Genomic DNA, 27,057 nt, shown 5'->3' on the forward strand with positions numbered 1-27,057 from the left:
GATGAGTTCTTCTCATTATGAACTTTCTCTGGAAAAGCTGATCCATCAAATGATGGATTCAGGTAAAAGGTTGAACAAATTCTTCTCATTATGAACTTCTTCTTCCTTCTTCAGATGAGTTCTTCTCATTATGAACTTTCTCTGGAAAAGCTGATCCATCAAATGATGGATTCAGGTAAAAGGTTGAACAAATTCTTCTCATTATGAACTTCTTCTTCCTTCTTCAGATGAGTTCTTCTTATTATGAACTTTCTCTGGAAAAGCTGATCCATCAAATGATGGATTCAGGTAAAAGGTTGAACAAATTCTTCTCATTATGAACTTCTTCTTCCTTTTTCAGATGAATTCTTCTCATTATGAACCTTCTCTGGAAAAGATAATCCATCAAATGATAGATTTGAATCTTTGCTAAAGTCTTTGAAATTCCTGTTAAAAATTCAACAAGAATAAAAATGAATGAAAATGCACCTATTTTTGTAAATACCTAAAATATGATGCATGAATGTTAATTTATTTGATTTCAGACTGGTGAATTGAGTATTTCTTCAATTGTAAAAACCCAATAAATCTTTCTTCTTCAAATCAGAGAATCTATCTTCTTTGACAAATGTAAATGTAGATATTATGTAACAAAACCTCTTGAGAATAAAACTCAATAGTATAGGCTCTTGAAAAACTTGTATTCATACAATATGTTGATTCTGATAACAACTCATCTGATTATGAAGTGACCTTTCAAAATGATTTCACAGATATCGATAGTTCTTCTAATACCGAGAAATCTTGAATTCTGATTCTGATGAGGAGAATAAACTGTTATACTTGACAAAAATGGGATTCTCAAGTGCTGAAGCTTCAATAGCCATGTAGAAATGTGGTCCAGATTCATCAATTGTAAAATTGATAAATTTTATATGTGCTGTGCAAATGACTAAGGCTGCTGATGCACTTCTTCTGGTAAAAAATAGGAAGTCATTATGCAATGATCCTAATTACAAGCAAATGCGAAACTTGGGCTATGTTTTTTTTTGAAAATGAAGCAGAGGAAGCTTGAAAAGGAGCTTCTTAACGAAGATAATCATGTAGTTCATCTTTCAATTCCAACGATTGGTTCTGGGGTTCCTACTGAATCAGATCAGATAACTCAAAGAACACTTCCAGAAGATGCTATGAACACATTCATCTTTTAAACTCAATGATTGTTTTGTCAAATCAGATCAAATAACTCAAAGAACACTTCCAGAAGATGCTATTGGCACATTCATCTTCCAAATTCAATGATTGGTTTTGTCAAACCAGATCAGATAACTCAAAGAACACTTCCAGAAGATGCTATTGGCACATTCATCTTCCAAATTCAATGATTGGTTTTGTCAAACCAGATCAGATAACTCAAAGAACACTTCCAGAAGATGCTATTGGCACATTCATCTTCCAAATTCAATGATTGGTTTTGTCAAACCAGATCAGATAACTCAAAGAACACTTCCAGAAGATGCTATTGGCACATTCATCTTCCAAATTCAATGATTGGTTTTGTCAAACCAGATCAGATAACTCAAATAACACTTCCAGAAGATGCTATTGGCATATTCATCTTCCAAATTCAATGATTGGTTTTGTCAAACCAGATCAGATAACTCAAAGAACACTTCCAGAAGATGCTATTGGCACATTCATCTTCCAAATTCAATGATTGTTTTGTCAAACCAGATCAGATAACTCAAAGAACACTTCCAGAAGATGCTATTGGCAAATTCATTTGTTCTATTTAATGTTTAGACTGGGATATCACAATACTTATTCGATGTAAAGCCAGAATTTGTAGATTTGAAGCATTTCCATGCTATTACACTGAAAAGGGCTATATAATTCTGCCAATTAAAAACAAAGTTTCTCTTATTATGCTTCATCCATGTGCTGATGCTTTTCCATTGACAAAGAAATGATGGCTTTCTTGGAATCCTAGAACAAAGTTGAACTGTTTATAAACATGTACATGAAGTGCCAAATTGACAGAAAGGATCTGTAAGGCTTTTGAAGCTTATGACAATGAGCCACCTTCGAGTGTCCAGAAGTATGTTCTTGATGAGTGCTGAAAATGGAATCTAGTATGGGTTGGAAGGAATAAAGTTACTCCACTTGAACCTGATGAGGTGGAAATGCTTCTAGGTTTCCTTAAAAACCATATACAAGGATCTGTATAGAAACATGTTTCCTAGTGATATCAATGTCTTGTTTCTTTTTGCTGGAATCAGTACTGCAAAGATCATCTTCTATTGTTTTAGTATATCTTTGAAAACAGATGTGCAAGAACTGAATGGTGATCGGTTGGAGCAATCGATGAGTAGATTTGGTGGATTCGACCTTGTTATCGGTAGCACCACTTGTAACAATCTTGATGTTCATGGCTTTAAGCTAGTGATGATTTGCCTACTTTGTATTCCATGTATTTAAAAGTATTAACATAAAGTGATATTCAGAAATCTTTAAATTATTTCAAAATTATGTTAATTCAATAGAAAAGAATAAATTGAATTTCCAAAAATAAATTGAATCTCAAATAAATTGAACTTGAAATAGATATAATTGTATTCAAAGTTATGGCAAGCATAAGAATAAAAATTCAAATGTCTCAACAAATTATAAGCATAAGTATTTCTAAATTAATCAAGTTGACACAATTTAGAGTAATGATGTAAGCTTTTGTCTGGAAGATCTCAAACATTGTTGAAATGCTTGTAGATGTGAAGTTTCTTCCAAACTGTCAAAATCTTAAGAGAATTCAATTGTCGGATGCCTAATATCAACCTGCATTTGAGCCGCCTTTTCAGGTTTTCAACTCAAATCCTTCCTTTGATTACAAGATGCCCTTTGCGGGTTTTCACCTTGACCCCCTTTTTCTTTTTTCCTTTTTTTCTTCTTTTTTTTTTCTTTTTCATTTTCTATTTTTTTTTCTTTTTTCTTCTTTTTTCTCTTCAAGCATAATATTTCTTGACAGAATCCGAGTTTATTGGATTTTTCAGAATTTTTCCATCCATTTCTGCCAAGATCAACGCTCCTCCAGAAAAAGCCTTTTTCACAATGTATGGCCCTTCCCAATTAGGCATCCATTTCCCACGGAAGTCTTTATGTATAGGCAAGATCTTTTTTAGTACTAGATCACCCTCTTGGAATTCTCTTGGATGTACTTTTTTATCATGAGACTTCATCATCCGTTTTTGATACATCTGTCCATGGCAAATAGCTTTCAATCTTTTCTCCTCAACAAGGTTCAATTGATCAACTCTAGCTTGGATCCATTCAGATTCATCCAATTTTGTTTCTCTCAATATTCGGAGCGATGGAATCTCAACTTCAATTGGTAAGACTGCTTCCATCCCGTAGACTAAAGAAAACGGTGTTGCCCCAGTAGATGTTCGAACAGTAGTTCGGTATGCATATAGAGCAAAAGGTAACTTCTCGTGCCAATCTTTGTAAGTTTCAGTAGTCTTTGTAATGATTCTCTTGATGTTCTTATTTGCTGCTTCAACTGCCCCATTCATCTTTGGACGATATGCCACTGAGTTTGCATGTTTGATCTTGAACTGTGCACAAAGTTCGGTCATCATTTTGTTGTTCAGGTTCAGAGCATTATCTGTAATGATCCTTTCTGGTAGGCCATATCGGCAAACTATCTCTTTTTTTATGAATTTGCAGACTGTGGACCTCTTAATATTGGTGTATGAAGCAGCTTCAACCCATTTGGTAAAATAATCAATTGCCACAAGGATGAAGCAATGTCCATTCGATGCTTTTGGTGTGATTGCCCCAATGACATCTATTCCCCACATAGAAAATGGCCAGGGTGCTGTCATTACATGTAAAGGAGATGGGGGTACATGAATCTTGTCTGCATATATCTGGCATTTATGACATTTCCTTGCGTAATCAATGCAATCTGTGTACATGGTAGCCCAATAATATCCATATCTCATTATTTTTCTGGCCATAGAAAGACCATTTGCATGTGTTCCACATATTCCACTGTGTACTTCTTCAATGACGTTTCGAGCTTCGCTGGTATTTAAACATCTCAATAGCATTTGATCATTGCTTCTTCTATACATAATCTCTCCATCAAGAAAATATCCAGCAGCCATTCTTCTCAAGGTTCTTTTATCAATTTCCGATGCATTTGGTGGATAACTTTGATTTTTGATATATTGCAGGATATCATGATACCATGGTTTACCATCTACCTCTTCTTCCACACTATAACAATGTGCAGGAATTTCATATACTTGCATTTTGATTGGCATCATATCAACCTTCTGAGTTGCCTGAAACATAGCAGCTAATGTAGCCAAAGCATCTGCCATTTGATTTTCTTCTCGAGGGAGATAATTGAAGGTAACTTTCTCAAATTCTTTCACTAATTCAAGGATAAAATTTCGGTATTCCAACAATTTGGGATCTTTTGTTTCCCATTCTCCTCGCAATTGATACACCACTAAAGATGAATCTCCATATATCTTGAGAAATTTGATTTTTCTTTCTATAGCTGCTTTCAATCCCATGACACAAGCTTCATATTCCGCCATGTTATTGGTGCAAAAGAACTCCAGTCTACTTGTAAAGGGATAATAAACATTTTCTGGAGAAATCAACACTGCCCCGATTCCTCGTCCCAAAGCATTAGATGCTCCATCAAAATAAAGCTTCCAAGTTGCAAATTCATCATTTGTTCTGACTTCTTCATTCATGGATATGCACAACAAATCTTCATCGGGAAAATTGAAGTTCAAAGGCTGATAATCATTTGATACACGACTGGCCAGAAAATCAGCTATGACACTTCCTTTTATCGCTTTTTGGTTGACATAGATAATGTCAAACTCAGATAATAACATCTGCCATCTAGCCATTCTGCCTGTCAAAGCTGGTGATTCCATTAAGAACTTTAAAGGATCAAGTTTGGATATCAACCAAGTAGTATGGTATAACATATATTGTCTGAGTCTTCGAGTAGCCCACACCAAGGCACAACATAATTTTTGTATTGGTGGATATCGAACTTCACAATCAGTAAATTTTTTGCTCAGATAATAAATAGCTTTTTCTTTCCTTCCTGATTCATCATGCTGTCCTAGTACACATCCCATCGAATTTTCGAAGACCGTCAAATAGAGAATTAATGGTCTATCAGGCATTGGTGATACTAAAATTGGGGCATTGGATAAGTATTTCTTAATAATATCCAAAGTTTCTTGACATTCTTCATTCCAGACTTCAGGATTGTTCTTTTGAAGTAATTTGAACACTGGATCACATTTGTCAGTTAATTGAGAAATGAACCGAGATATAATTTAATCTTCCCAAAAATCCTCGAACTTCTTTTTTTGTATTGGGTGGTGGAAGATCTTGAATTGCTTTGACTTTATCTGGATCAATCTCGATTCCTTTTTTGCTGACTACAAATCCCAAAAGCTTCCCGGAAGTTACCCCAAAAGTGCATTTTGCGGGGTTGAGCTTTAATTGATATTTCCTCAATCTCTGGAAAAGCTTTCTCAGATTTTGAATATGTTCTTCTTCCGTTCTGGATTTGGCAATCATGTCATCTACATATATTTCAATCTCTTTGTGCATCATGTCATGAAACAAAGTTACCATGGCTCTTTGATACGTTGCCCCTGCATTTTTCAATCCAAATGGCATCACTTTATAACAGAATGTGCCCCACATGGTTATAAATGTTGTTTTTTCCATGTCTTCAGGATTCATTTTTATCTGATTATATCCTGAAAATCCATCCATAAATGAAAACCATGCATGTCCTGCAGTATTATCCACCAATGTGTCTATGTGGGGTAAGGGAAAGCTATCTTTCGGACTAGCTTTGTTGAGATCTCTGTAATCCACACACATTCGAACTTTCCCATTTTTCTTTGGTACGGGAACAATGTTGGCTACCCATTCTGGGTATTTAGATGCTTGTAGGAAACCTGCATTGATTTGTTTCATTACTTCTTCTTTGATTTGCAACAACATTTCTGGCCTCATTCTTCTGAGCTTTTGTTGAACTGGTTTATATTCTGGATTGATTGGAAGCTTGTGTATCACTATATCTGTGCTCAAACCAGGCATATCTTGATAAGACCAGGCAAAGATATCTTTGAACTCTTGAAGGAGATTTATCAATTCTTGCTTTATCTGGATTGTCAGAGTAGTGCCAATTTTCACCTCTTTTCTTTCTTCATCTGTTCCCAAATTCACAGTCTCAACCTCTTCTTTGTGTGGTAGAATTTGTTTGTCCTCTTTTTCTACCAATCTTAATAATTCAGTAGGAACATCACATTCCAGTTCATCTTCACAACCATTGATTTCTTCCAGACATATAGGCTGCTCTAAATTTATCACTGGATTAAATCTAGGAATAAACATGCTATTAACACTGTGACACCTGCAAATTTAAGTCGGACATATTTCCGAAAGAATATAGTAAATTTATGAAATAAATAAATGTAAAAATGTAAAGAAAATGTAAAGAATGATTGCCATCTGAAAATTTTAAAGAAAGTTCCTTATATTTAACATAATTTCTTTTACAAGATAACAAAAAGTTTTCATATTTTTGAGCTAAACATAAAGATTAGTTCTGAATATTACTCTGTATTAATATTAAAACTATGGGAAGATCTTCAGCGGTCCAATTGATGAGTGTTTCTCCAGGAAGACATGGACGAATCCTATCCAAGTATTTGCCAGTTTTGTTGTCATTCATGATCATGTTGATAAATAATCCATTCATAGCTTCTTCAACTATGTCTTGATCTTTCGTCAACTTTTCTTCTTTAAAGGCTTCAACAAGCTGCTGTTCCACATTAATTGTTCCCCCTGATCTGAATGTGGTCTTCAACTGTGGGAAAGACATGTGTTTCCAAAAGATTTCCCCCCCTTTCAATTTTGCCTTTCTGTCTTCACATCTTCTTTTCATCTCTTTGTTCTTTTGCTGAAGATTGGGCTTAAACCCTAGCCCAAAACGGTCTTTTTTCATCTTTATACTGATAGGAACTGAAATCCCTTGAAGATTCTTTCCTAGACCTCTCCCAGCTTTAGCTCCGATGCCTAAAGTTTGTTGTACCGTCATCTTGGTGCAATCAGACAATTTGGGATATGGAATTTTGCTTCCTTCCGCAATAAAGGTTGCATTTACAAATTCAAGAGCTCGAAAAGAGCATTCAAGAGCCTCATCATTGGTGTCGATATATGGAACATCGCTTGTTACAGACGCAATGATTTCTTCTTCAGCACTGACGCATATTAGTTGTCCATCAACAACAAATTTCAATTTCTGATGTAATGAAGAAGGAACGGCTCCTGCTGAATGAATCCATGGCCTCCCTAATAGACAATTATATGTGGGGTGGATGTCCATAACCACAAAGTCAATATTGTACACGACTGGGCCGATTAACAAAGGTATTTCCATTTTCCCAAACACTTCTTTTTGAGTACCATCAAATGCTCGTACCACATTCTGATAACTCTTCATGTGTGATTGATCCAGAGGCATTCTTTGAAGTGTAACTAGGGGCATCAAGTTGAGAACGGATCCATTGTCAATCAATACTCCTGGCAACACATGACCATGACAATGTGTCGTGATGTTCAAAGCTTTTACTGACCCCATTCCGCCTTCTGGTATTTCATCATCTGTGAATGTTATGTAATTGTCAGCGGCTATATGTCCCACAATTCTGTCAAGTTTATTGAGGGATATATCTTCGGGGATAAATGTTTGATTGAGGATTTTTATCAAAGCATTCCTATGCGCTTCTGAATTCATCAAAAGATCAAGAATAGAAATTCTTGCCTGTTGTTTGTGTAGTTGTTCAACCACACTATACTCACTATGTTTCAAAAATTTCAAAAATTCTTGAGCTTGTTTTTCTGTCACAGGCTCATTGAATGCTGGAAGGGATTCATCTTCAAATACTTTCTGAGGTATTGCCATGGCTTTTCCTTTGGCTTTCACTTGTTCTGAAGCATTGGATGTTTCGGGAGAGTAACATCTCCCACTTCTTGTAAAGAAACCGACCTCGCTCACTGCTTCGGACGTTGATGTTGTACCCAAACTCTGTATTTTCTCTTCTGTTTTATCTAGAGAAACAGATCCTCCTACCATTGAAACATTGGTAGTATAATTCCAAGGTACCCTGCGGGTATCTTTGTATGGAAATGGTAGAGGAGTGGTAATAACTACTTTTGGCCTTATTGGTGCAGGAATCACCGTGGATGATTTCACATTAATGATCACAGGATCATTTATTCTTTGATTTGGTTTAGAATCCTCTGATGAGCAAACATCATCTTCTTTTTTCCCGGGTTTTTCTTCAAAGAATTCTATTTCTCTGTTGTTCATCAATTTTTGCACCAAATCTCTAAACTCAGGACATAGTTGAATTTTATGCCCTTTCTCCTGATGATATTCACAATAATTCTTGCCTTCATTCTGCTTTGGCCTGAATTGTTGTGGAATTATACCGGCTAAAGAAAGTTGTTGGAATATCCAAACAAACGGAGATTTAATTTCAGAAATGTCAGTCTTTGCTTTCTTTCTGTTCTCTTCCTGAATTGCATTCACGTTTTTATCTCCATGATTTGGCAATGGATGATTTGATGCAGATGGTGTATTAAATTCCAACTTTCCAGTGTTGATCAAATTTTGAACCACCCTTTTGAATGCTAAACAGTTTTCAATGGAATGACCCGTAATTCCTTCATGGTAAACACAGTGTGCCTTTGTATCATACCAAGGAGGGAATGGTGGTTGCATGGGAACCAAAGGATAAGGCCGTATAACATCTGCTTTTAACAGCGAATCATAGATCTCTGCATATGGTACTGGTAAAGGTGTAAAAGATAACCTTTCATTTTCCTTTCGAGATCCTCTGGAATCTGCTCGATTAGTGTTTGTTTCCTCTTTCTTAACCCTTGGCTGGGTTATTGTAACACTTTTCGATGAATCCTTGCTGTAAGAATTTGCATTGTTGACTTCATTCTCCTTTTTCCGGTACGTAGGTCTTTTGGAACTAGACCCATCATTTGATTCAATCTTGCCACTTTTCAAGACATTTTCAATTAATTCTCCAGAAATGACCAAATCTGCAAAATTTCTGGTTGCATTCCCCATTAGATGGTTTAAATAAGGAGCCTTCAATGTATGGACAAACATCACTGTGGCCTTTTTTTCTGACAAAGGTGGTTGAACTTGGGCCGCAGTGTCACGCCATCTCTGGGCATACTGTCTGAATGTTTCATTATTCTTTTTCTCCAAGTTTTGAAGAGTCCATCTGTCAGGGACCATGTCTGTCACATGGCGGTACTGCTCTAAAAATGCTTTAGCCAAATCTTTCCAAGATCTAATGTTGGCTTTGGTCAATTGAGTATACCATTTTAAAGCCGGTCCTGTCAAACTATCCTGGAAGCAGTGAATTAACAATTTTTCGTCCTTCACATATCCTGCCATTCTTCGACAAAACATAGTAATGTGGGATGAAGGGCATGTAGTACCGTTATATTTATCAAATTCGGGAGCTTTGAACTTGATAGGGAGGATTAGGTCTGGAACCAAACTCAACTCACTAGCATCAAATCCATAGAATGATTCAGTTATTTCCACGGATTTCATTCGCTCTTCTAAGCTCTTGATCTGTCTGGTCAGTTCTTCATTTACTTTTTGTTTCTCATTTAGCTCATTCAAATCTGGGATCAACTGATCAGTATTAAGATCCCCTACTTTCACATCTGATATAAGCGGATTTTTGCTTGAAGATGCGGGATCCACTTGTTGATCTTCATGTGGTTTAGCTTCTTGTAATGCAGATGTACGAGCATTGATTTGTATAGGGGTAGTACCAGAGTGATAAATTGGTTCTGGTGAAAAACCTAGAGGATATATGGGTTCTTGGTCGAAAGATACAGGATTTTCATGCATTTTTCCACTGATAGCCTGCCTTTTAAACATGTCCTCTATCTTCTTCATCATACTGTCTTGTGAATTTGCAATACTGGCTTCAATTTTTTCCAACTTCATTCTCATTTCTTCTTGTTCTTTATGATACTGTTCCTCAATACGCTGTATTTTATCCTCCATAATTCTCTTAGTAGCTTGTCTAGTACTGTAGTGATGTAGTATTTCTCTTTTGGCCAGAGTAACTGCGATTGAAAAATCTTTTAATATTATTTTTTCAAATTTTAATTGATGAATTTTAACTTAATAAATAAAATAATTCATAGTGAAAATTATAAAATGAATTATGAATGTATGCAAAATGCATGTATGTAAAAACATTGATCCCAAAAAGTTAACTGTCATAGAACAACTTCCATCGGCATACAAAAGTTTCTTTATAATATTTCAGAACTACAGATAAGGCATAGCTTTCCTATTAAGCTCTATAACTTCTTTCATTAACCATGAAACCTTCTTTCCATACTTAGAAACTGGATCAACTTGATGCTCAATTATTTCGGCTTCAACAGCTAGTTCCCCAACATATCTGGCAACCTCGCTCATTTGTACCATGGCCTCGAACACCATATTGCTTCTTTCTTCACTTCTTTCGACATAGAACTCAGTTGACTTTTGCCATTGTTCACTTGTTCCTTCAAGAGTTTGCTCTAACTCAGTGATTCTGACTTGACAATTGTGCAGAATTTTTTCAAGATCTCTAATGCGTCTTCGCAGTGAAGCATTTTCCTCATTACTTTCTTTGAGATCATTAGGTCCTAGACTAACCTTTTCTTGAAACAATGATTCTTCCAGTTGCAAAATGTAAGCATTAAACTCTGAGTTTTTGTTTCTAGACTGATCCAGATCCTCTTCAAGTTTTGTTCGTGCTTCTTGCGTTCTTTGATTAAGCTTCTGGATTTGAACATCTTTGTTTCTGCATCTTTGCATCCAATTGCTAGCTACTTCCTGCTCTACCTCAAGTCTGGTATTGAAATTTTTTCTTTTTAACTCCCATTTTTCTTTTTCAACATTGGATTCTTCCATCTTTTGGCCTCTGACTTCAAGCTCAGCAATCAACTGGTTCATTTCAGATTCAAATCCCTTGAACATGATACTTTTCTCGCCTTCAAATTTATCAAAGATGTCATTCCTCATCTCTTCTAAATCTTTGGCTCGATCCCTTTCTCTTTGCATTTCATTCATGATCTCGCGGTGTTCAGCCTTGTGTTTTATAATTCGCTCTCTTCTGTCAACCTCGAAATCTTCCATTTTTTGCTTTCCTTTTTCCAGGCTTTTGAGTAGACGGCTATTCTTTCCTTTCAGATCTTCAACTCGTCTTTTCTCAATGTTCAATTCTCTGGTCATCTGTACCGTCGATTGGCTGGGTCCTGATGCTTTTCGGGATTTATATAACTCCTGGTAATTTTTCTGTAAGGCTCTGTACTCATCCTTACCTTTTTCTTTATCTTTTCTCAACATTGCACATTGTGATGAATGAAAGTCAATGTCAACCCCCAACATAGCTTTATCTTGTCTCATTTGCTCTAACTCTTTCAACCAACCATCTCTTTCTGCTTCAAACTCAGCTCTCAAGATTTCAATCTCTGATGGAACCACCTTAATGCGATCTTCCATAGAAATATCCTCATTTTGATCTGGTAGAGGAATATTTTCGGTTTTTCTTACAGATTTCCAATCTTCATAATCAGGAGTTAGCATTTCTTTTGCTGCTTTAGCTCGGATACAAAAAGTTGTTTTCCAAGCTGTAACGGCTTCCATGATATTTCTTTTATAATTTTTGCTGTGGAATGCGAACTCAGATGACTGTAGTCCAGCAGTGATAGGTACAAATTGACGACCTTCATACTGTCTTATAACCAGAAGTGGTGCATATCCAATTCCTCCCCATAATCCGAGCAGCATTATCCAATTGTAATCACCACACCTGTAAAAGAATTCCCTTTGTATTTGCCACGGGGCTCGCCAAACAACGTCATTGCTTTGCAGATTTCGAAAGGCATTAATCCACATATCTTTCTTAATTTCTTTTGGCCATTCCTGCTCCATAAATTCCTTTAATGGTGAATAATCCGTATTGAAGCGTCGGTATGAAACCTTTTCCGTCCTCCAGAAATGACTACGGATCCAAACATATAACAACTGGGTACACCCTGAGAATCGTCCACCTCCTAACCTTCTGCAAGCATTTAACGATCTGAAGGTCTCTGCTAGGATGGCAGAAACAGGATTAATCTTCTTCGGTAGCTGTTCAAATAAGTCTACCACTGCAGCTTCAACATATCCCAATACTTTTGGGAATATGACCATACCATATATACCCAGAGCAAATAGATCGAATCGTACTTTAGCGTCTGGATGACTCTGAATAAGCTCTCTGATGTTGGTCCAAGCAATGCCTTCGCCTTCGCCTTTTTGTTTTGTACGGGATGCTACCCATTCTTCTCGTACCCCAGCAATCTTTGCTAATTTAACTCGAAAGGGCTGAGTTTTAATTGACTTTGAATATATTCGATTCTCCAAAGCACCTTCAAGATGTAACAAAGTTGTATATTCTTCAATAGTAGGGACCAAGTCCTCCTTATTGAAAGTGAAGCAATTGTACCCTGTATTCCAGAATTGAACTAGGGCTCTGAGTAATTCATCATCAACTTCAACATAGAGCAAATATGGGATGTCTCCGTAAGTCTGATAAAACTGCAATTTTTTGTTTGAATCCCAACTTTCCCAAATGCTTCGCAAATCTTGCATATCATTTCTTTTTAGTGAAACTGAAGCATAACTGGCCAAGTCAGATACGTAATCATCCTGCAAACTGTCTCCTTCTTGTCTTTGTAAATCTTCAGCCCACTGTCTTACTTCTGAGTTTAGAATTACTTGACTTGAACACTTTTTATCCATAGATGTAGGCTTTCCAATGAGACAATTAACACAAGGATCAATGTCTTTTATCCTGTATGATGTAATGCAAACAGAAAAATAAAGAACACCCAAAAAGAAAATAAATTAGTTTACATAATAAAGAAATTTAATAATAACATTTACATAAATTCTTTATTTAAACATGCTTTTCTGAATTTAAATAATTTAAATAAACATGTAATTTAAACAATAAATAAATTAACAGGAAAGACAGAATTCATTTTCTCCTGTGTGTACACCTATTTTGGACAAAATTTTGGCATGACTTCGGATTGGAAGAGTTTCTAAGGTTTTTTATATGCAGGGTTTCAGATCTAGGAGTAAAGGTACTCGAATTGTCCATGTTAGTGCCTCCTTAGGCTGCTAACCCTCAATCCTAGTCCATTACAGACTAAAGTGGATCGAGTTCAATTCGAGGGGATACATTTCTCTATGCCTGACACGGAGAATAAATTCTCACGAAGACATAGAGCATATGAACCCCGAAAGTTACTTGCTAGGTCTGACACGGAGAATAAATTCTCACGAAGACGTCGCTTTCACTTCCACTTAAAAGGGACAACTCAATTATAGAGCTTTATGTAATGCAATGCAAGTGTTGTGTGTGAGGAGAAATGTTCAAACCTTTGACAGAAAAATAAATACTGAAATAAAATACTTGCAAATAAAATAAAACATATAAAAATTATAAAAATAATAAATAAATAAAAAGAATTAAAAGAAAGAATTAAAAATTAAATATATAAATTTTTAATTTTTAACTAATAGAAACAATTTATAATTAAATTTTTAAAAGTTTGACCAGTCCCCAGCGGAGTCGCCAAGCTGTCGTAACCGGTTTTTGTCCGGGCACGAAATATTATTTTTGGCGGGGAAATTGATGTGAATAAATGGTTTTGAAAATAATTTGGGAGTCGCCATCGGCCTTTTGGGTCAGGTAGGTCGAATACCTAAAAATTATCTTTTAAAAGAGTTTTTAAGAAAACCATATTTAAAAGATGAACTGATCTGCGTTTATAACCAAAAATTCGTTCTTTTTAATAATAAAAAAGGGAATCGTGGTCGGTTACGTTTAGGGAAGGATTAGCACCCCTACAACGCCCAAAATTGGTACTTTTTAATTATAAATTGTCTCTTATTATTAAAATTTAAAAATTCAAAAATATATTTAATTTATAATCTTATTATTTCAAAATTATATAAAAAAATATTTATTTATTTATAAATATCAGAAAAGAACTTCTAGGTGCCTTAAGACAGCTCTTTTCTTTGATATTGATAAATTTTAAATAATATTGTTTAATTTTTAATTTTAAAACATCAGAATAGAACATCCAGTTGTTTTAAGACTGTCCTTTTCTTCGATATTAAAATAAATATTTAAAAATTACTATTTATTATATATATATGAAAAAATATTTATTCATATAAATAAACATACTACTAAAACAATATATTTAAAAACAATAAAATAAATGAAAACATATAAAATAACTGACTAAATTACAGTAAAAATAAAATTAAAAATCTAATTTATAATTAACCAAAATTATAGGGATTAAACATGCTATTTTCTTATTTAATAATTTAGTGACTAAAATAAAATTATCTAAAATTCGGATATTATAATAAAATAAATTAAAAATATAAACTAAGGATTAAAATATTATTTATTAAAATTAAGGGATTAAATCTGTCATTTATCTTAAATATATTATTTTAATAAAAGGGACTAAAATGAATAAAATTAAAAATCAAAGACTGAATTAAAATTATTATAAATTCAGTTTAGTGATCAAAATAAAACATTTACAAGTACGAGGGACTGCAGACGGGGTTTAACTATTTCATAATTACGCGCATAGTCCTTCCCGAAACGACGTCGTTCGGGAAGGACTATAAGAGTCCAAAACCGGCTGGCCCGAAGGGCCAACCTTCATTTTCCATTTTCTTCTCTCTCTCTTCACTGAGAGAGTTTTAAACTCTCTGCCTTCTCTCTAGCTTCCCTCATCAGAGGGAAGCCGGTTACCGGTCGGCCACCGTGGGCCGCTGTGAATATCACCGCCGGCCACCGCATCCGGTGTTCTCTTCCTTTAAAAGGCTCCTAATCGGAGCAAATCTTATAAAAATACCTTCGATGTTTCGAAGGTTCTGACGAGATCCGGTGGTCGACGCTTCCTCGGTAAGTCTCTTCTTCTTCTTTTTTCTCTTTTTTTTTCTTCTGGTTCTTTGCTGCTGAGATCGTTGGTATTAGTTTGTTTTTTTTTTCTTTTCTCTGTCTTTTTCTTCTCCGTTCTCTGTTTCTAGTTTCTGTCCTCTCTTTTTTTTTTCTTCGCAGATGGGGTGGTGGCTTTTATAGCCACCACCGGTGTTCGTCTCAGACCGGTCCGAAGAGGGGGCCTCGGTGAGTCACCGGACTACCAGTGGTGACTCACCCCGTAGCCTTGCATGGACGGCTGGTATATGATCTTCTGGAGTCTTCGGTTGGGACGTGGCAGCGGCGGAGGCGGCGAGGGCTGTCGGCAGCCGCGTGGAAGCTGGAGCGGCGCCGCGTGGCCCTAGGGTATCAAACCCTAGGGTTTCCTTCTGGCACCATCTGGACCGTTGGATCTTATCAGATCCAACGGCTGTGAGCTGAGGCGGCTGATCAAATTAGGGTTAGGAAACCCTAACTGGAAACCCAAATATTTAGGGTTTCTGGTTGGATTTGGACCGGTTCTGGTTGGTTTGTAACTGGGTCGGTCCAATTGTAATTGGGCCTGTAATTATTATTTTTTAATATATTTAATAATAATAATATTTATATGTATTTAATATATTTAATAATAATAGTAATAATAATAATAATAATAATAATAATAATGATAATAGTAATAATAATAATAATAATAATAATAATATTAATAATAATAATATGATAATAATAATAATAATAATAATAATAATAATAATATGGATAAAAAATTAGTATCTTCAGAAAAAATGAAGAAATGGAATATCTTATTAGGAATTACTCTGTTTTAGTGTACGATTTCATTCGATAATGTCATTGTACCTGCCACTGTGCCCCGTTACTGTCAGCCGAGTGGGAAATTAATAATTGTGCTTTTAAACTCGTTACTACATAGATATCGTTGGGTTGGAAAGTTAGAGGTTGTTGAACAATCTCCTCTCAACTTAATATAAAGTGATGGGTTATCACATGATCTTTGATTACACCTACAAACAAAGCCCTTATTTGCCCTCTTCATGATGACAAGGGTATTAGCAGAAGAAAAAGGATCTGCAGATGGAAGAGATGATGACTATACTGATGATGGAACTGTTGATCTCAAAGGGAGGCCTGTCTTGAGATCAAACACTGGTAGATATGGAAAGCTTGTTCTTTCATTGTTGGTAAGAAGTGTGTGTATATATATATATCACAAAATCAATGCTATATATGTATATGTTGTATTTGAGAGAAATCTAAACGCATACATATGGTCACTCTCAAAAATATTTTTAGATCCGCTACTAGTGGTTCCATTTATCTTTCTTATATGGCAGGATACGAAGTGCTCGAGAGGATGGCGTATTACGGAATAGCGTCGAACCTAGTGCTGTATCTGACGAGGGAGCTCCGTGAAGGAACGGTAAAATCATCAAACAACGTCACCAACTGGGTTGGAACTGTGTGGATGACACCTATTTTAGGCGCTTACATTGCCGATGCTCATCTCGGTCGCTACTGGACTTTTGTTATTTCATCTGCCATTTATCTCACTGTACGTATACTACTTCTTTTAAAACGTATATACATGTATTTATCAGACTCATTTGATATCTGGCTGGTGTGTTCGTCAATGGCCAAGCAATCAAGCATGATCCATGCATAATCGGACACGTATACTGATACATGAATTACTGATAATTTTTTAGTTGTGGGGAACAAGTGTTTTACGATACTGAGACACGGTTTTATTATGAAACCGGACACTGTTTGATTGTCATATTAATGCAGTTGACGACTTGACGTTAACTTCCTGCGTGTCCCATGACTTTAGGGTTCTTTTTTCTTTACCATAACCTTATTGATTGCATAGATGAATCTTTTAAGTCATTTCAGTTACCTCTATCACAAGTAATCCATAATTTTCATTCAATATTAGATGGATGATGATGATGATAATTATTTTGTTCTAACATCTATGGGAAAATAAACAGGGAATGACCCTCTTAACCCTAGCAGTTTCGGTGCCTGCCTTGAGGCCTCCATCGTGCGATCATGGGCACAAAGGAGTGAACTGCGACAAACGAGCTTCAGCTTTCCAAGGAGTATTCTACTGTGCACTATACATAATCACCATAGGAACCGGTGGCACTAAGCCTAACATATCCACCATGGGTGCAGACCAGTTCGACGACTTTGAGCCGAAGGAAAGGGTTAAAAAGCTATCCTTCTTCAACTGGTGGATGTTTAGCATTTTCTTTGGCACCCTCTTTTCCAACACTTTCTTGATCTACATACAAGACAATGTGGGGTGGAGTCTTGGTTATGGCCTTCCAACAATTGGTCTCTTGGTCTCTGTCTTGGTGTTCTTGATGGGAACTCCATTTTATAGACACAAATTGCCTTCGGGTAGTCCTTTTACTAGGATTTTCCAAGTGCTTGTTGCTGCTGTTAGGAAACGGAATGTGCCGGTTCCGACCGACCCAAAAGAGCTACATGAGCTTAGCTTGGAAGAATACTCAAAATCTAAGAAATTCAGAATCGATCACACCCCTTCGTTAAGGTTGATTGATTCTCTCTACTTTAAACACTTTTCATAAAAACTTCATTAAGATTGACTGATTTCTCTGCATTTTCTTTGCAGATTCCTAGACAAAGCTGCGGTAAAGAGCGGACCAACCTCGGAATGGATGCTGTTCCAGTGACTCAAGTCGAAGAAACCAAGCAGATGATAAAAATGATCCCCATTTTGGTGGCAACATTCATACCAAGCACCCTAATAGCGCAAGGTGGAACATTGTTTGTCAAACTAGGAACCACCCTTGATCGTAGTATGGGTCCTCATTTCGATATCCCACCAGCTTGTCTCTCTGCATTTGTTACAATCTTCATGTTGATCACCATTCCGATATATGACAGCTGCTTCGTCCCAATAATGAGGCGTTACACCAAAAATCCCAGAGGGATCACATTGCTTCAAAGAATGGGAATAGGTTTTATGTTGCAGATCATCATTATGATAATTGCTTGTTTTGTTGAAAGTAAGAGACTCAACGTTGCTCAAGATCATCAGAAACTCGGTATATATGACACTGTTCCTCTCAGTATTTTCATACTTCTGCCCCAGTTTGCCTTGGCAGGGGTGTATGATGCATTTGCAGAAGTTGCAAAGCTAGAATTCTTCTATGATCAAGCACCAGAGGGAATGAAAAGCCTTGGAACCTCGTATTACAGTAGCAGCATCAGGATCGGGCATTTCTTCAGTACTTTTGTTTTGACGACAGTTTCGGATATGACCAAGAGGCATGGACATAGAGGATGGATCTTGAACAACCTCAACATCTCTCGCCTAGACTATTATTTTGCCTTCTTGGCAGTCCTAGGCTTCTTAAGCTTCATCTTCTTCTTGGTTGTGGCAAGACTTTTTGTTTATAACGCAGAAGTGAAACAATCCGAAAGTGACTTGCGCGAAGCTATGGATGATTCACCGAATAAAGCTTCAAGCTTAGTCGAGGCCTTGAAGGCTGGCACAAGTTAATAATATCTAATGTAATTTCTTCTTACAATGATGCAAAATGAAAATTCAATTCACGGCTGTTAATGTATTATAGAAGTCAGAAATAAGCTCGTATGTCTTATTCCAATCTAAATTCAAAGATAAACTACATGTGTAAATTAAATACAAAAGAAAGACTCCAAGGCAAGTTCTAACTTCTAAAACAAGTAAAGGTTGAGAAAATTACTGGTCATTTTCTAGCTAAAAAGGATAAAAGTTTTCAATCTTTGGTTATTTGACAAAAGGCTGCAATTTACATGCTGCAATTGATTCTAAAAGCCATGTGTGACCAACGACTTGTCCACTTATTTTTGTGGCTAAATCCTGTGCTTCACTAACCCTCTGCCAAATAATTGAAACTTCTTCTCCTAACTCGGATCCTTGGGGGACATCAAGGTTATACACAACAACCATCTTTGCTTGAGTTGTCTGATCACCGCAATTATTATGTTCAATTAGTTCCTCCACTCTCATCAAAACAGAACCGCCTGCATTGACAACTAGATTTTGAAGATCTTCCTTGTAACCAGACATAAAATCACCCGCAAAATAAAAGTTAAATCCATCAAAGAGTTTTGGTGCCTGCAAGAGAAACAAGTTGCTTGCAAAATTAATAGTGTTGCCGACTTTAAAAATGAGCAGACTTCAATCCATAAAGGAAGAAAGACTTACATCATTCAATACCCTGAGTCTACCCGTTTTAGGGCCATCACGACACCCATGGTTGTCGAGAGTAACTTCATAAGGTTCCTCACTCAAAGGATGCATGGCTTTCAAGAACTCCTTTACCCCTGTAATGTTAAGCTTACATATCAGTGGTGAAAATACAACTGATTGTTTGAGTAGTGATTGAACTTTAACCAGCACACATTCGACAAAGGAAAAGAAAAAGATGCATATGGATATAGAGTGGAAAAAGGAACAATTGAACATACAATTTATATTAAGAACCCACTTCCCGTTTGAAATGGCCATGAGAACTTTAAGTGTCCTGGTGTATGCACCGTTCCCATCTGTAGAAGCAATCACATGAGTGACATCCGGCTTCCAAAACTTGGATACAGTTACACCAATCATGTTCGCAAACTTGATCAAAAGGAACTGCAACAAGGTAAAACAATAAATATATACAATGAGAGTACATTGTTGTGAAAAGAAAAGGCATATTTAAGGATACCCTATAAATGAAAGAATCTCCAAGTTTGATACTATGTGTCCGTTTCTAACGCCAAAAAGATCGATTAAAAGAAATCAATGCTTGAAAAATATCAGTTTCACCTTTCAACACGATAAAAACACAAACAATTCAAAGATACAATACTTAAAAAAGAACTAATCAAAGCTTATAAATGGGTCCAAAACAAAAAATGAGTTTTATCTAAACTGACCTTCTCCTCGGGAAGCAAAGCAGATCCACAGAAAACCCAGTTTTTTTTATTATCTGGCTGGCCCCAAAAAGTGTTGGATTTCAACTGGCCACTGCATGCAGAATTACAATCAGATCACTCTTCAGACAATTCAATAACCAGTTTAAGACTTTCTCCATGACAAGGGGGGGAACTAGAAAAAAATACAATTTCAAATAATTTGGCTTCTTTTGCCGTTTTTTCTTCTAAAGTAAAAGAAAATGAAGAATAAAATAGCAACTCCTTCAAAAAGTATGCAAAGGTATATACCTGAGAAAGATATCTAAGATGTTTCCATTGATTAATTACCTTTCAGTTGGCATGCCATCATTAGCAGGCAAACAATTTCCAGACTTCTCATTCAATAACTTGGATGAAGAATGGGCATTTCCAGACTTCTCGCTTGGAAACTTAACAGAAGAATGGGCAGGACAAAGCACGAGAAAGTCATCCTATAAGATGAAAGAAAAAAATTATGAGCAAAAATTGTCATGTGAATAAAACCATAATTATGAGCAAAATTATGAGCAAAGGCAAATCGTCACAGAATAAAACCATATCTCATATAAAATATGGTACAAATGCAATTACTTGATCCCATCGACATTTTGGAATCTCTTTTGCACAAGGGAAATGATAACTTCTGCGGCAGGACTTCACATAACAACCAAGTGCTGCTCCCTTTTCCCCACATTTGCTGCACTTCAGCTTTGCACCCCTTGCAAGTTCTGCCTTAAGATTCTTAACAGTTTCGCCAACATAATACACTTGAGGCGCCCTGTATTTTAAGACAATATCAGTGGATTTCTAGCAGCAAGAAAACAACAGAAATAAAAAGTTACTGTATCAAAATGAAACGTAATCAAACAGTATATAAACAGGTTTCGCTAAAATTCCCAGCCTCCCCAGCAAAAACCCATAATTTCCCTTTTACTTAAATATTCTACAATTTAAATTTTCCAGAAAGATACCATTCAATACACAAGCTGTGAACATGAATAACATTTGAGCTGAACGATGCATCTCCTGTAACTGGTTTTCTGTTGAGATAATGTAGCATCATTCCAGTGGCCTGAAAATGTTTAATAAAAAAAATTTATAAAGAAAATTTTCAATAAAAGGAGTAATCAAATAATATCGGCAGGAATCTACCTCAGAGATTTGAGAGGACTGGCAAAATCCACAAATGGCTCTATTCCCACACATGTTGTCTGATGTCACAGGCAGATTTGTACCAGCAAGAGCTGGTTCAATTTGAGATCCTAATTGACAATCAAAAGTTACTATGTTTTGAGCCTTCTGAACTGGCTGACAATGATCCATAGGTTTGACAACCATACCTAATTGTTCACAGTTCAACCTCTTCTGACTCTTGGAATCACAAAATTGACCATCAATCCCTAAAACAGAATTGTACTGTTTTTGACTTGTCATATCATCAAAATTTCTCTTGCCAACTCCCTTGGCTGAATTGTTACCGAGACTCTGAAAAATAATAGTATAAAATTGAGCAGCCTAACACCAAGTGACGAGTCATATGGGGAAACACAGAACAGACAAGTGACAGTTTACTATGAGCAAAAGTAATTAGGAAGAACCAGCAATGATTTCCAACCATACAACTACAAGCATAATGTGATTAGAAGAAAGGCAAACTCTTACATGTTCACTATCAGTATCAGAAGCCTTCATATCGCCACAGGAAGAAGGGCCAAAAGATGTTTGATCAACTTGATTAATATGCAAACCAACATTCCTAGAACTATCGAATGCAGTCCCATCTTTTTTAGGAGTCTCATACCCTTTATCTCCAATACACCTTTGAGTGATGCACTTATAAAATTTATCATTTTTACCAACATAGTCTTCAGGAGAAGGATAAAGATTTGCAGTAAATGCGGCATCCAAACTTCTAAAAATGCCCACTATATTCTCCATGAAGGTCACAGGCCTTAGATCTGCAAGCAGCATAGTCTTTTTCAGCTATAAAACGAAACTCGTACAAAACAATAAGTAATTTCCTATAAGTCTTGGAAAAGCAGAGAACTGATCATCCAAATGCGAAATTCAAATTAACAAAACCCAAAAATATCTAAACGAGAATCCAGAATACGAATACATGAAACCGAAATCAATCCAACATTTTAAACCATCGATGGAATCGAACCAAACCCACAAAATTAATAGGATTTAGAAATAAGACAATCCAGATATTAACCTTATTTAGCTCCCAACAACGTTTTAGAAAAAAAAGAAAAAAGAAAAATATAAGTAATTAAATAAAAAATACCACGATCTGCAGATTGGGTTTTGCAAATAGGGCACTCTGAGCCAAACTCAGTCCTGGCTATGCACGTACTGTAACGATTTCAAAAAAGAAAATAAAAGTAAGCAATGAAAATCAACACTTTCATAGACGAAGATAAAGATAGAAGGAGAAATGGCACTAACTCGCAAAACAGATGGTCACACGGCATCAACAATGGACGTTTAAACAAATTCAAACTGTCAAAATAACATTTTTAAATAATATCAACTTTAAAACCTCAAAAAAATAAAGAAAACACAGCACAATGAGAGAAAACGAACCAGAGAGGACATTTAAGTTCCAGACTCAATTTTTGAAGATGAAGAACCCAAGGATTCATAGCTCTACTAACACCCTGCTTAGTCGAAAGGGTCATTATTTGCTCAAAAGCAAGGGGAAATCGAGAAATGAAAAAGGAAAGGGCTCGTTATTAAGAGGTTTTTTTTCAGGGACTGGGACTGGTTCGAGGTTTATGGAGAGATCTTTAGAAATGAACTGACGTGTGAGGATATAGATACACGTGGACGGCCGTGATTTGTCAAATTAGGAGTTTTGTTGGGGGTTTTAATAATGTCCCGCCTTTCCTCGTTGATTTTGAAACTATTACTCATATGACAACAAAGTTTTCCCGCGTATTTATTTATTCACTCTTTTCCATTTTATAAAAACTTTTTTATAAGTGGTAATATTTCCAGATTAATTTTTTCTATAATATTAAATATTAAAATTTATTTTTAAAAAATTAATATTTCATCTCGCTATATTAATTAATAACTAATATTAATCTATCAATTTATTTTACATAAATAAGGAAAACATGATTGAATGTGAAAAAGAAAAAGAATGAAGTTCGATATTATCCTTAATCAATCAAGTCAATACCGTTAAATTTTTAATAATTTGATTAATTTTTATTTAAAAAATAATTTAACTAAATCTTAAAAAAATAAAACATGGGAAAATAGATTAGAACCTAAATGATAAAAAGCAAAATTATAATTTTCTTTGAAATAGGAAAAATTATAATTTTCTTTGAAATAGGAAAAATTATAATTAGATATATTATTATGTAAAGATTTTGAATTCATGACGATGTATAAAATTATAGTAATAAATCTCAAGATGTCTTGTTCTAATAAATCGTAAAAGCACGAATAAATATAATAATTATGATTATTTTTCAAATTTGTTAGATATTTGCTTTTAATGTTTTTAGAATATATATTATCTTACAATCACTCGAAATTAAAAAAAAATTAACTAATTTTAAACAACACCTCATCCTCATGATTTATATGACAAATTAAACCAAAATCCAATGTTTTAAATTTATGTATCCAATCATAGCATTAGACATGAGTTTAGAGTACTCAGGCAATATAAGACAGTTTCGAGTCACCATCCACAGTTCTTCCTTTGATCCATCTTCGAATTACAGTACTGCAATGTCGATAAATACCGATCAGCTAATATTGCAGTAATCTAATCACTCGAAAAACCGAACGAGATCGAACAGGGAGAAAACAACATACATAACTCTTTCGAAACTCGGCTGCCTAGCTGCTATTCTTTATCTCAAAGGAGTATTTGAGTTCCATGTGACATCTTTTGCCATCGTCTTCAAACTGCATGAAAGTACGAAATTCATACGATCACTAGTTATCAGACGCCTTAAACGGTCAAGGAAAAACTCAGACTCGATCCAATTGTTTCATGCAACTACAAACCTTCAAGAAGGTATTAGATACTGATATTCATACACAGAAAAGTAGCACTTTTTAGGTGTATTGACAACGTAAAAGACGATATCTGTTTACTCGATTTAAGGTTCACGATATGTTGTCGCGAAACCATGTCTAAAGTCAAGAACAATGGAGAAGCCGAGAAGCAAAACACAGATCCTTGTTAGCACATCTATATCTACACATGACTATATCCATCTCAAAAACTGGCATTTCAGATTTGTAACCAAGATGAACTTTTTCGGTTTTAAGTCGATCAAGATTTAACAATACAAAATCTGTTGCTAAACATCATAATCTTGCTTTATACGTCCGGTTAGGCATAGATTTCAGGGTTTATGCAAACATACATACCTTGGGATTTGCAGAGTAAGTTCCCCTTGCAAGCACCCCGGAGGCAAAACATTCGAGATAATGTTCTGAAAGAAATTAATTCACGAGCTAATGCACTCCCAAGATTAATTGCTCAAATAGGGTGAAATCCACAGTGTTGGCCGTAGGTCGCCATGCACTCCGAGCAATCTTGTAGGTCGCCATGCACTCCGGGCGACCTACCCTTGCTCAAACAGAGAGAATGAACGTATTGCATGGTACATGCACGTCCCAACACATAGGTCGCCATGCCCTCCGGGCGACCTTGTAGGTCGCCATGCCCTCCGGGCGACCTTGTAGGTCGCCATGCGCTCCGGGCGACCTACCCTCACTCGGCTTCCCTCGGATTCCCTCGCATAGCTCACTCGGTTGCCATCGGATGCCCTCGCATAGCTCGTTCGGATGGCCTCGGTCGGATGGCCTCGGATGCTCTCGGATGGCCTCGGATGCCCAGCGTGTTGGGACGTGCATGGCACATGCAATCTCTTGTAGCTCACCGGAAAGACATAGCGACCTAGTAGGTCGCCCGGAAGGCATGGCGACCTACGGCCAACACTATGGATTTCACCTTATTTGAACAATTAATTTTGGGAGTGCTTTATCTCGTGAATTAATTTTTTCCAAAACATTATCTCGAAAGTTTTGCCCACCCCGGATGGTGTAGTCTCTTCATCGAAAATATGCACATATGGTTCTCGTTGAGGAGCAAAAGTGCTCAGCATTCCTCCGTTTCGATCAACTGAAGATAAAGCAATAAATCAAAATAAAACCATCACCCATCAAAACAACAGTTATTATGAATCGAAAAACATCAGTTTGTTCTGATCACACGAGCCTATGCCCGCTAGTAGGCCTATCGAGAGCTTCGTATATTCAATGAAGACTACATAGAAATAGTACTCAAACCACTTGCTAACCAAAACTCCCGAATCAAATTTCGGCCATGCAATTAGAGGCTTATTCGATGCCAGCGGCTCATAGTTACGCCGTTAGGAACATAATCAATCAACTTAAATGGAAAGAGAGAGAGAGATGATTCTTCACCTTGAACTCCCGCCTTCCACACCGCGTTGGAGTATGTTAAGCCGGAAACGATGTTGTGCAGAACACTGAATGTCAACTTAAGTTGATACAGGGATCCTTCTTTGAGAGTAAACAGGACATGACCATCCTGATCCCCATCAATCGGCAAGGGATAGTTAACTTCCCCAAGGTCATTAGAAATCATTCCTATGGAGTGGAATTTGACTTGAGGTTCCATTTGGCCTAGTCAATCATAAAATTCAAAACATTAAGATAAAGATGACGATCGGATTAAAGCCCAGAAAATAATGCACTCAAACAGATACCATTTAAGTCTCCTTCAACACAACCAAGAAGCTTCTCCTTCCATCTCCTCAAGCTCTCATCATCCTGCAAGAGCATAATTAAGTGCCGAATTGACGGATTCTAATGAACCGAATCTTTCGACAATTTGTAAAGGGAAATCCCTGAAAAGATACCTAGCTAACAATCAAGGAGAGCCTACATGTTTCATTGGCATCGCAGAGCAGAAATAAACCTTCAAGAGGCACTAGGTTAACTAAAACAATCTGAAAATGTCATAAAACTTTGATATAATGTTGTTGAGGAAAGTGAACTAAGAATCCAGATACTGCAAACAGAGTAAACTGAGAAAAAAAAACAATCCAGAAACCAAGAAATCGGCAATCTAAACCAACTCAGGCAATGAACTTTGCTGGACTAAAAGGTGACTCAAGAAAGATCACAAGTACCAAGTAGTTTTTTGAGTAAGGATGCATAGTTTAATCTATAAACTACATAGGTTAAGAAAGAATTACTTTGATTAGCTTAAAAAGTAAATATCTTTTCTACTGTCACTTCCAACCAAACAGCAGCATAGTGGAGATGAAGAAAGAAAGAAAGAAAAAATCTATATTTTTGGATGTATTTGAAAGAACCCGTCACGGAATTCAACTAAAAAAATTCCAGACAAAAGATAGAAAATGGAAGAAAGACAAAAGAATGACCTTGTCCTTTTCAATCTGTTCCTTGAGAGAAACAAGAGAACTAGGGACAAAACCAGACGAAGCTCCAACACCATCTTCCTCGTCATCTTCATCTTCAGGATCATCACAAGCTTCAAGAGAAAAGGGTTTCTGACACACTTCCCTTTGTTCTCTCTCTTTCCTCTCCTCACTAAAACCTCTTGAGAAACCAGCTTCAGCTCTCTTCCCACTCTCCATCTCTCTCTCTCGTTGGCTGCAGTGAACAATAAATGGAGAAAAAAAATTCAGGTTGCTGGAGAAAATAAATGGAAGGTTTTTCCAAATAAGAAGACTTATTCCGAGTATATTAACCTATTATGTCCTGAACGAAATGGTAAACCTTTTTGTCAGTTTATTTCTTGCAATATTGAGTTTGTTTGTTCTCTTGTCAGTGTGTCATTGTCTTAATTTCTTCATTTTTTTTGTATTGTAGGTGAATGTGTAAACCTGGACACACCAGCATTATTACGAAACAT

General features: G+C 36.2%; 2 protein-coding genes and 1 pseudogene across 3 annotated transcripts; 1 reads left to right on the forward strand and 2 right to left on the reverse strand.

Moving 5' to 3' along the window:
* Positions 1–16,095: 16,095 nt before the first annotated feature.
* Positions 16,096–18,764, forward strand: LOC120165477 (annotated as a pseudogene).
* A 55-nt stretch (positions 18,765–18,819) lies between these two features.
* LOC120165459 (BRCA1-associated RING domain protein 1-like) lies at positions 18,820–22,649 on the reverse strand. 2 transcript variants are annotated; one of them, XM_039174978.1, is made up of 12 exons: positions 22,563–22,649; positions 22,402–22,469; positions 21,774–22,069; positions 21,452–21,596; positions 21,264–21,373; positions 21,083–21,183; positions 20,703–20,889; positions 20,421–20,563; positions 20,094–20,184; positions 19,641–19,806; positions 19,378–19,496; positions 18,835–19,287 (listed from the first exon to the last, which is right to left on the reverse strand). In XM_039174978.1, the coding sequence occupies exons 1-12, from the start codon at positions 22,586–22,588 to the stop codon at positions 18,937–18,939; spliced, it is 1,803 nt and encodes a 600-aa protein (XP_039030909.1). In that variant the 5' UTR covers positions 22,589–22,649; the 3' UTR covers positions 18,835–18,936. The 2 variants fall into 2 exon arrangements, with proteins under 2 accessions (XP_039030905.1, XP_039030909.1); XM_039174974.1 differs by having other exon boundaries at positions 18,820–19,287; positions 21,264–21,596.
* Positions 22,650–23,975: 1,326 nt separating this feature from the next.
* LOC120165494 (rho GDP-dissociation inhibitor 1-like) lies at positions 23,976–26,795 on the reverse strand. Its single transcript, XM_039174999.1, has 6 exons — positions 26,564–26,795; positions 25,883–25,946; positions 25,578–25,799; positions 25,192–25,272; positions 24,516–24,559; positions 23,976–24,044 (listed from the first exon to the last, which is right to left on the reverse strand). The coding sequence occupies exons 1-6, from the start codon at positions 26,777–26,779 to the stop codon at positions 23,976–23,978; spliced, it is 696 nt and encodes a 231-aa protein (XP_039030930.1). The 5' UTR covers positions 26,780–26,795.
* Between the last annotated feature and the right edge of the window lie 262 nt (positions 26,796–27,057).

The sequence above is a fragment of the Hibiscus syriacus genome, unplaced genomic scaffold (assembly GCF_006381635.1).
Source record: "Hibiscus syriacus cultivar Baekdansim isolate YM2019G1 unplaced genomic scaffold, ASM638163v2 tig00002919_pilon, whole genome shotgun sequence".
Taxonomy (NCBI): domain Eukaryota; kingdom Viridiplantae; phylum Streptophyta; class Magnoliopsida; order Malvales; family Malvaceae; genus Hibiscus; species Hibiscus syriacus.

Bases quoted from the DNA above. Each gene is read 5' to 3' on its own strand.
- LOC120165494 (XM_039174999.1), bottom strand. From the start codon at position 26,779: ATGGAGAGTGGGAAGAGAGCTGAAGCTGGTTTCTCAAGAGGTTTTAGT. The intron at 25,800-25,882 runs GTATCTGTTTGA...ATGATTGACTAG, and splicing joins TGTTGAAGGAGACTTAAATG to GCCAAATGGAACCTCAAGTC. The intron at 25,273-25,577 runs GTGAAGAATCAT...CTTTATCTTCAG, and splicing joins GTGGAAGGCGGGAGTTCAAG to TTGATCGAAACGGAGGAATG.
- LOC120165459 (XM_039174974.1), bottom strand. From the start codon at position 22,588: ATGCCGTGTGACCATCTGTTTTGCGA. The intron at 21,597-21,773 runs GTAAGAGTTTGC...ATTATTTTTCAG, and splicing joins CTGATACTGATAGTGAACAT to AGTCTCGGTAACAATTCAGC. The intron at 19,807-20,093 runs GTCAGTTTAGAT...ACCTTGTTGCAG, and splicing joins CTTTGCTTCCCGAGGAGAAG to TTCCTTTTGATCAAGTTTGC.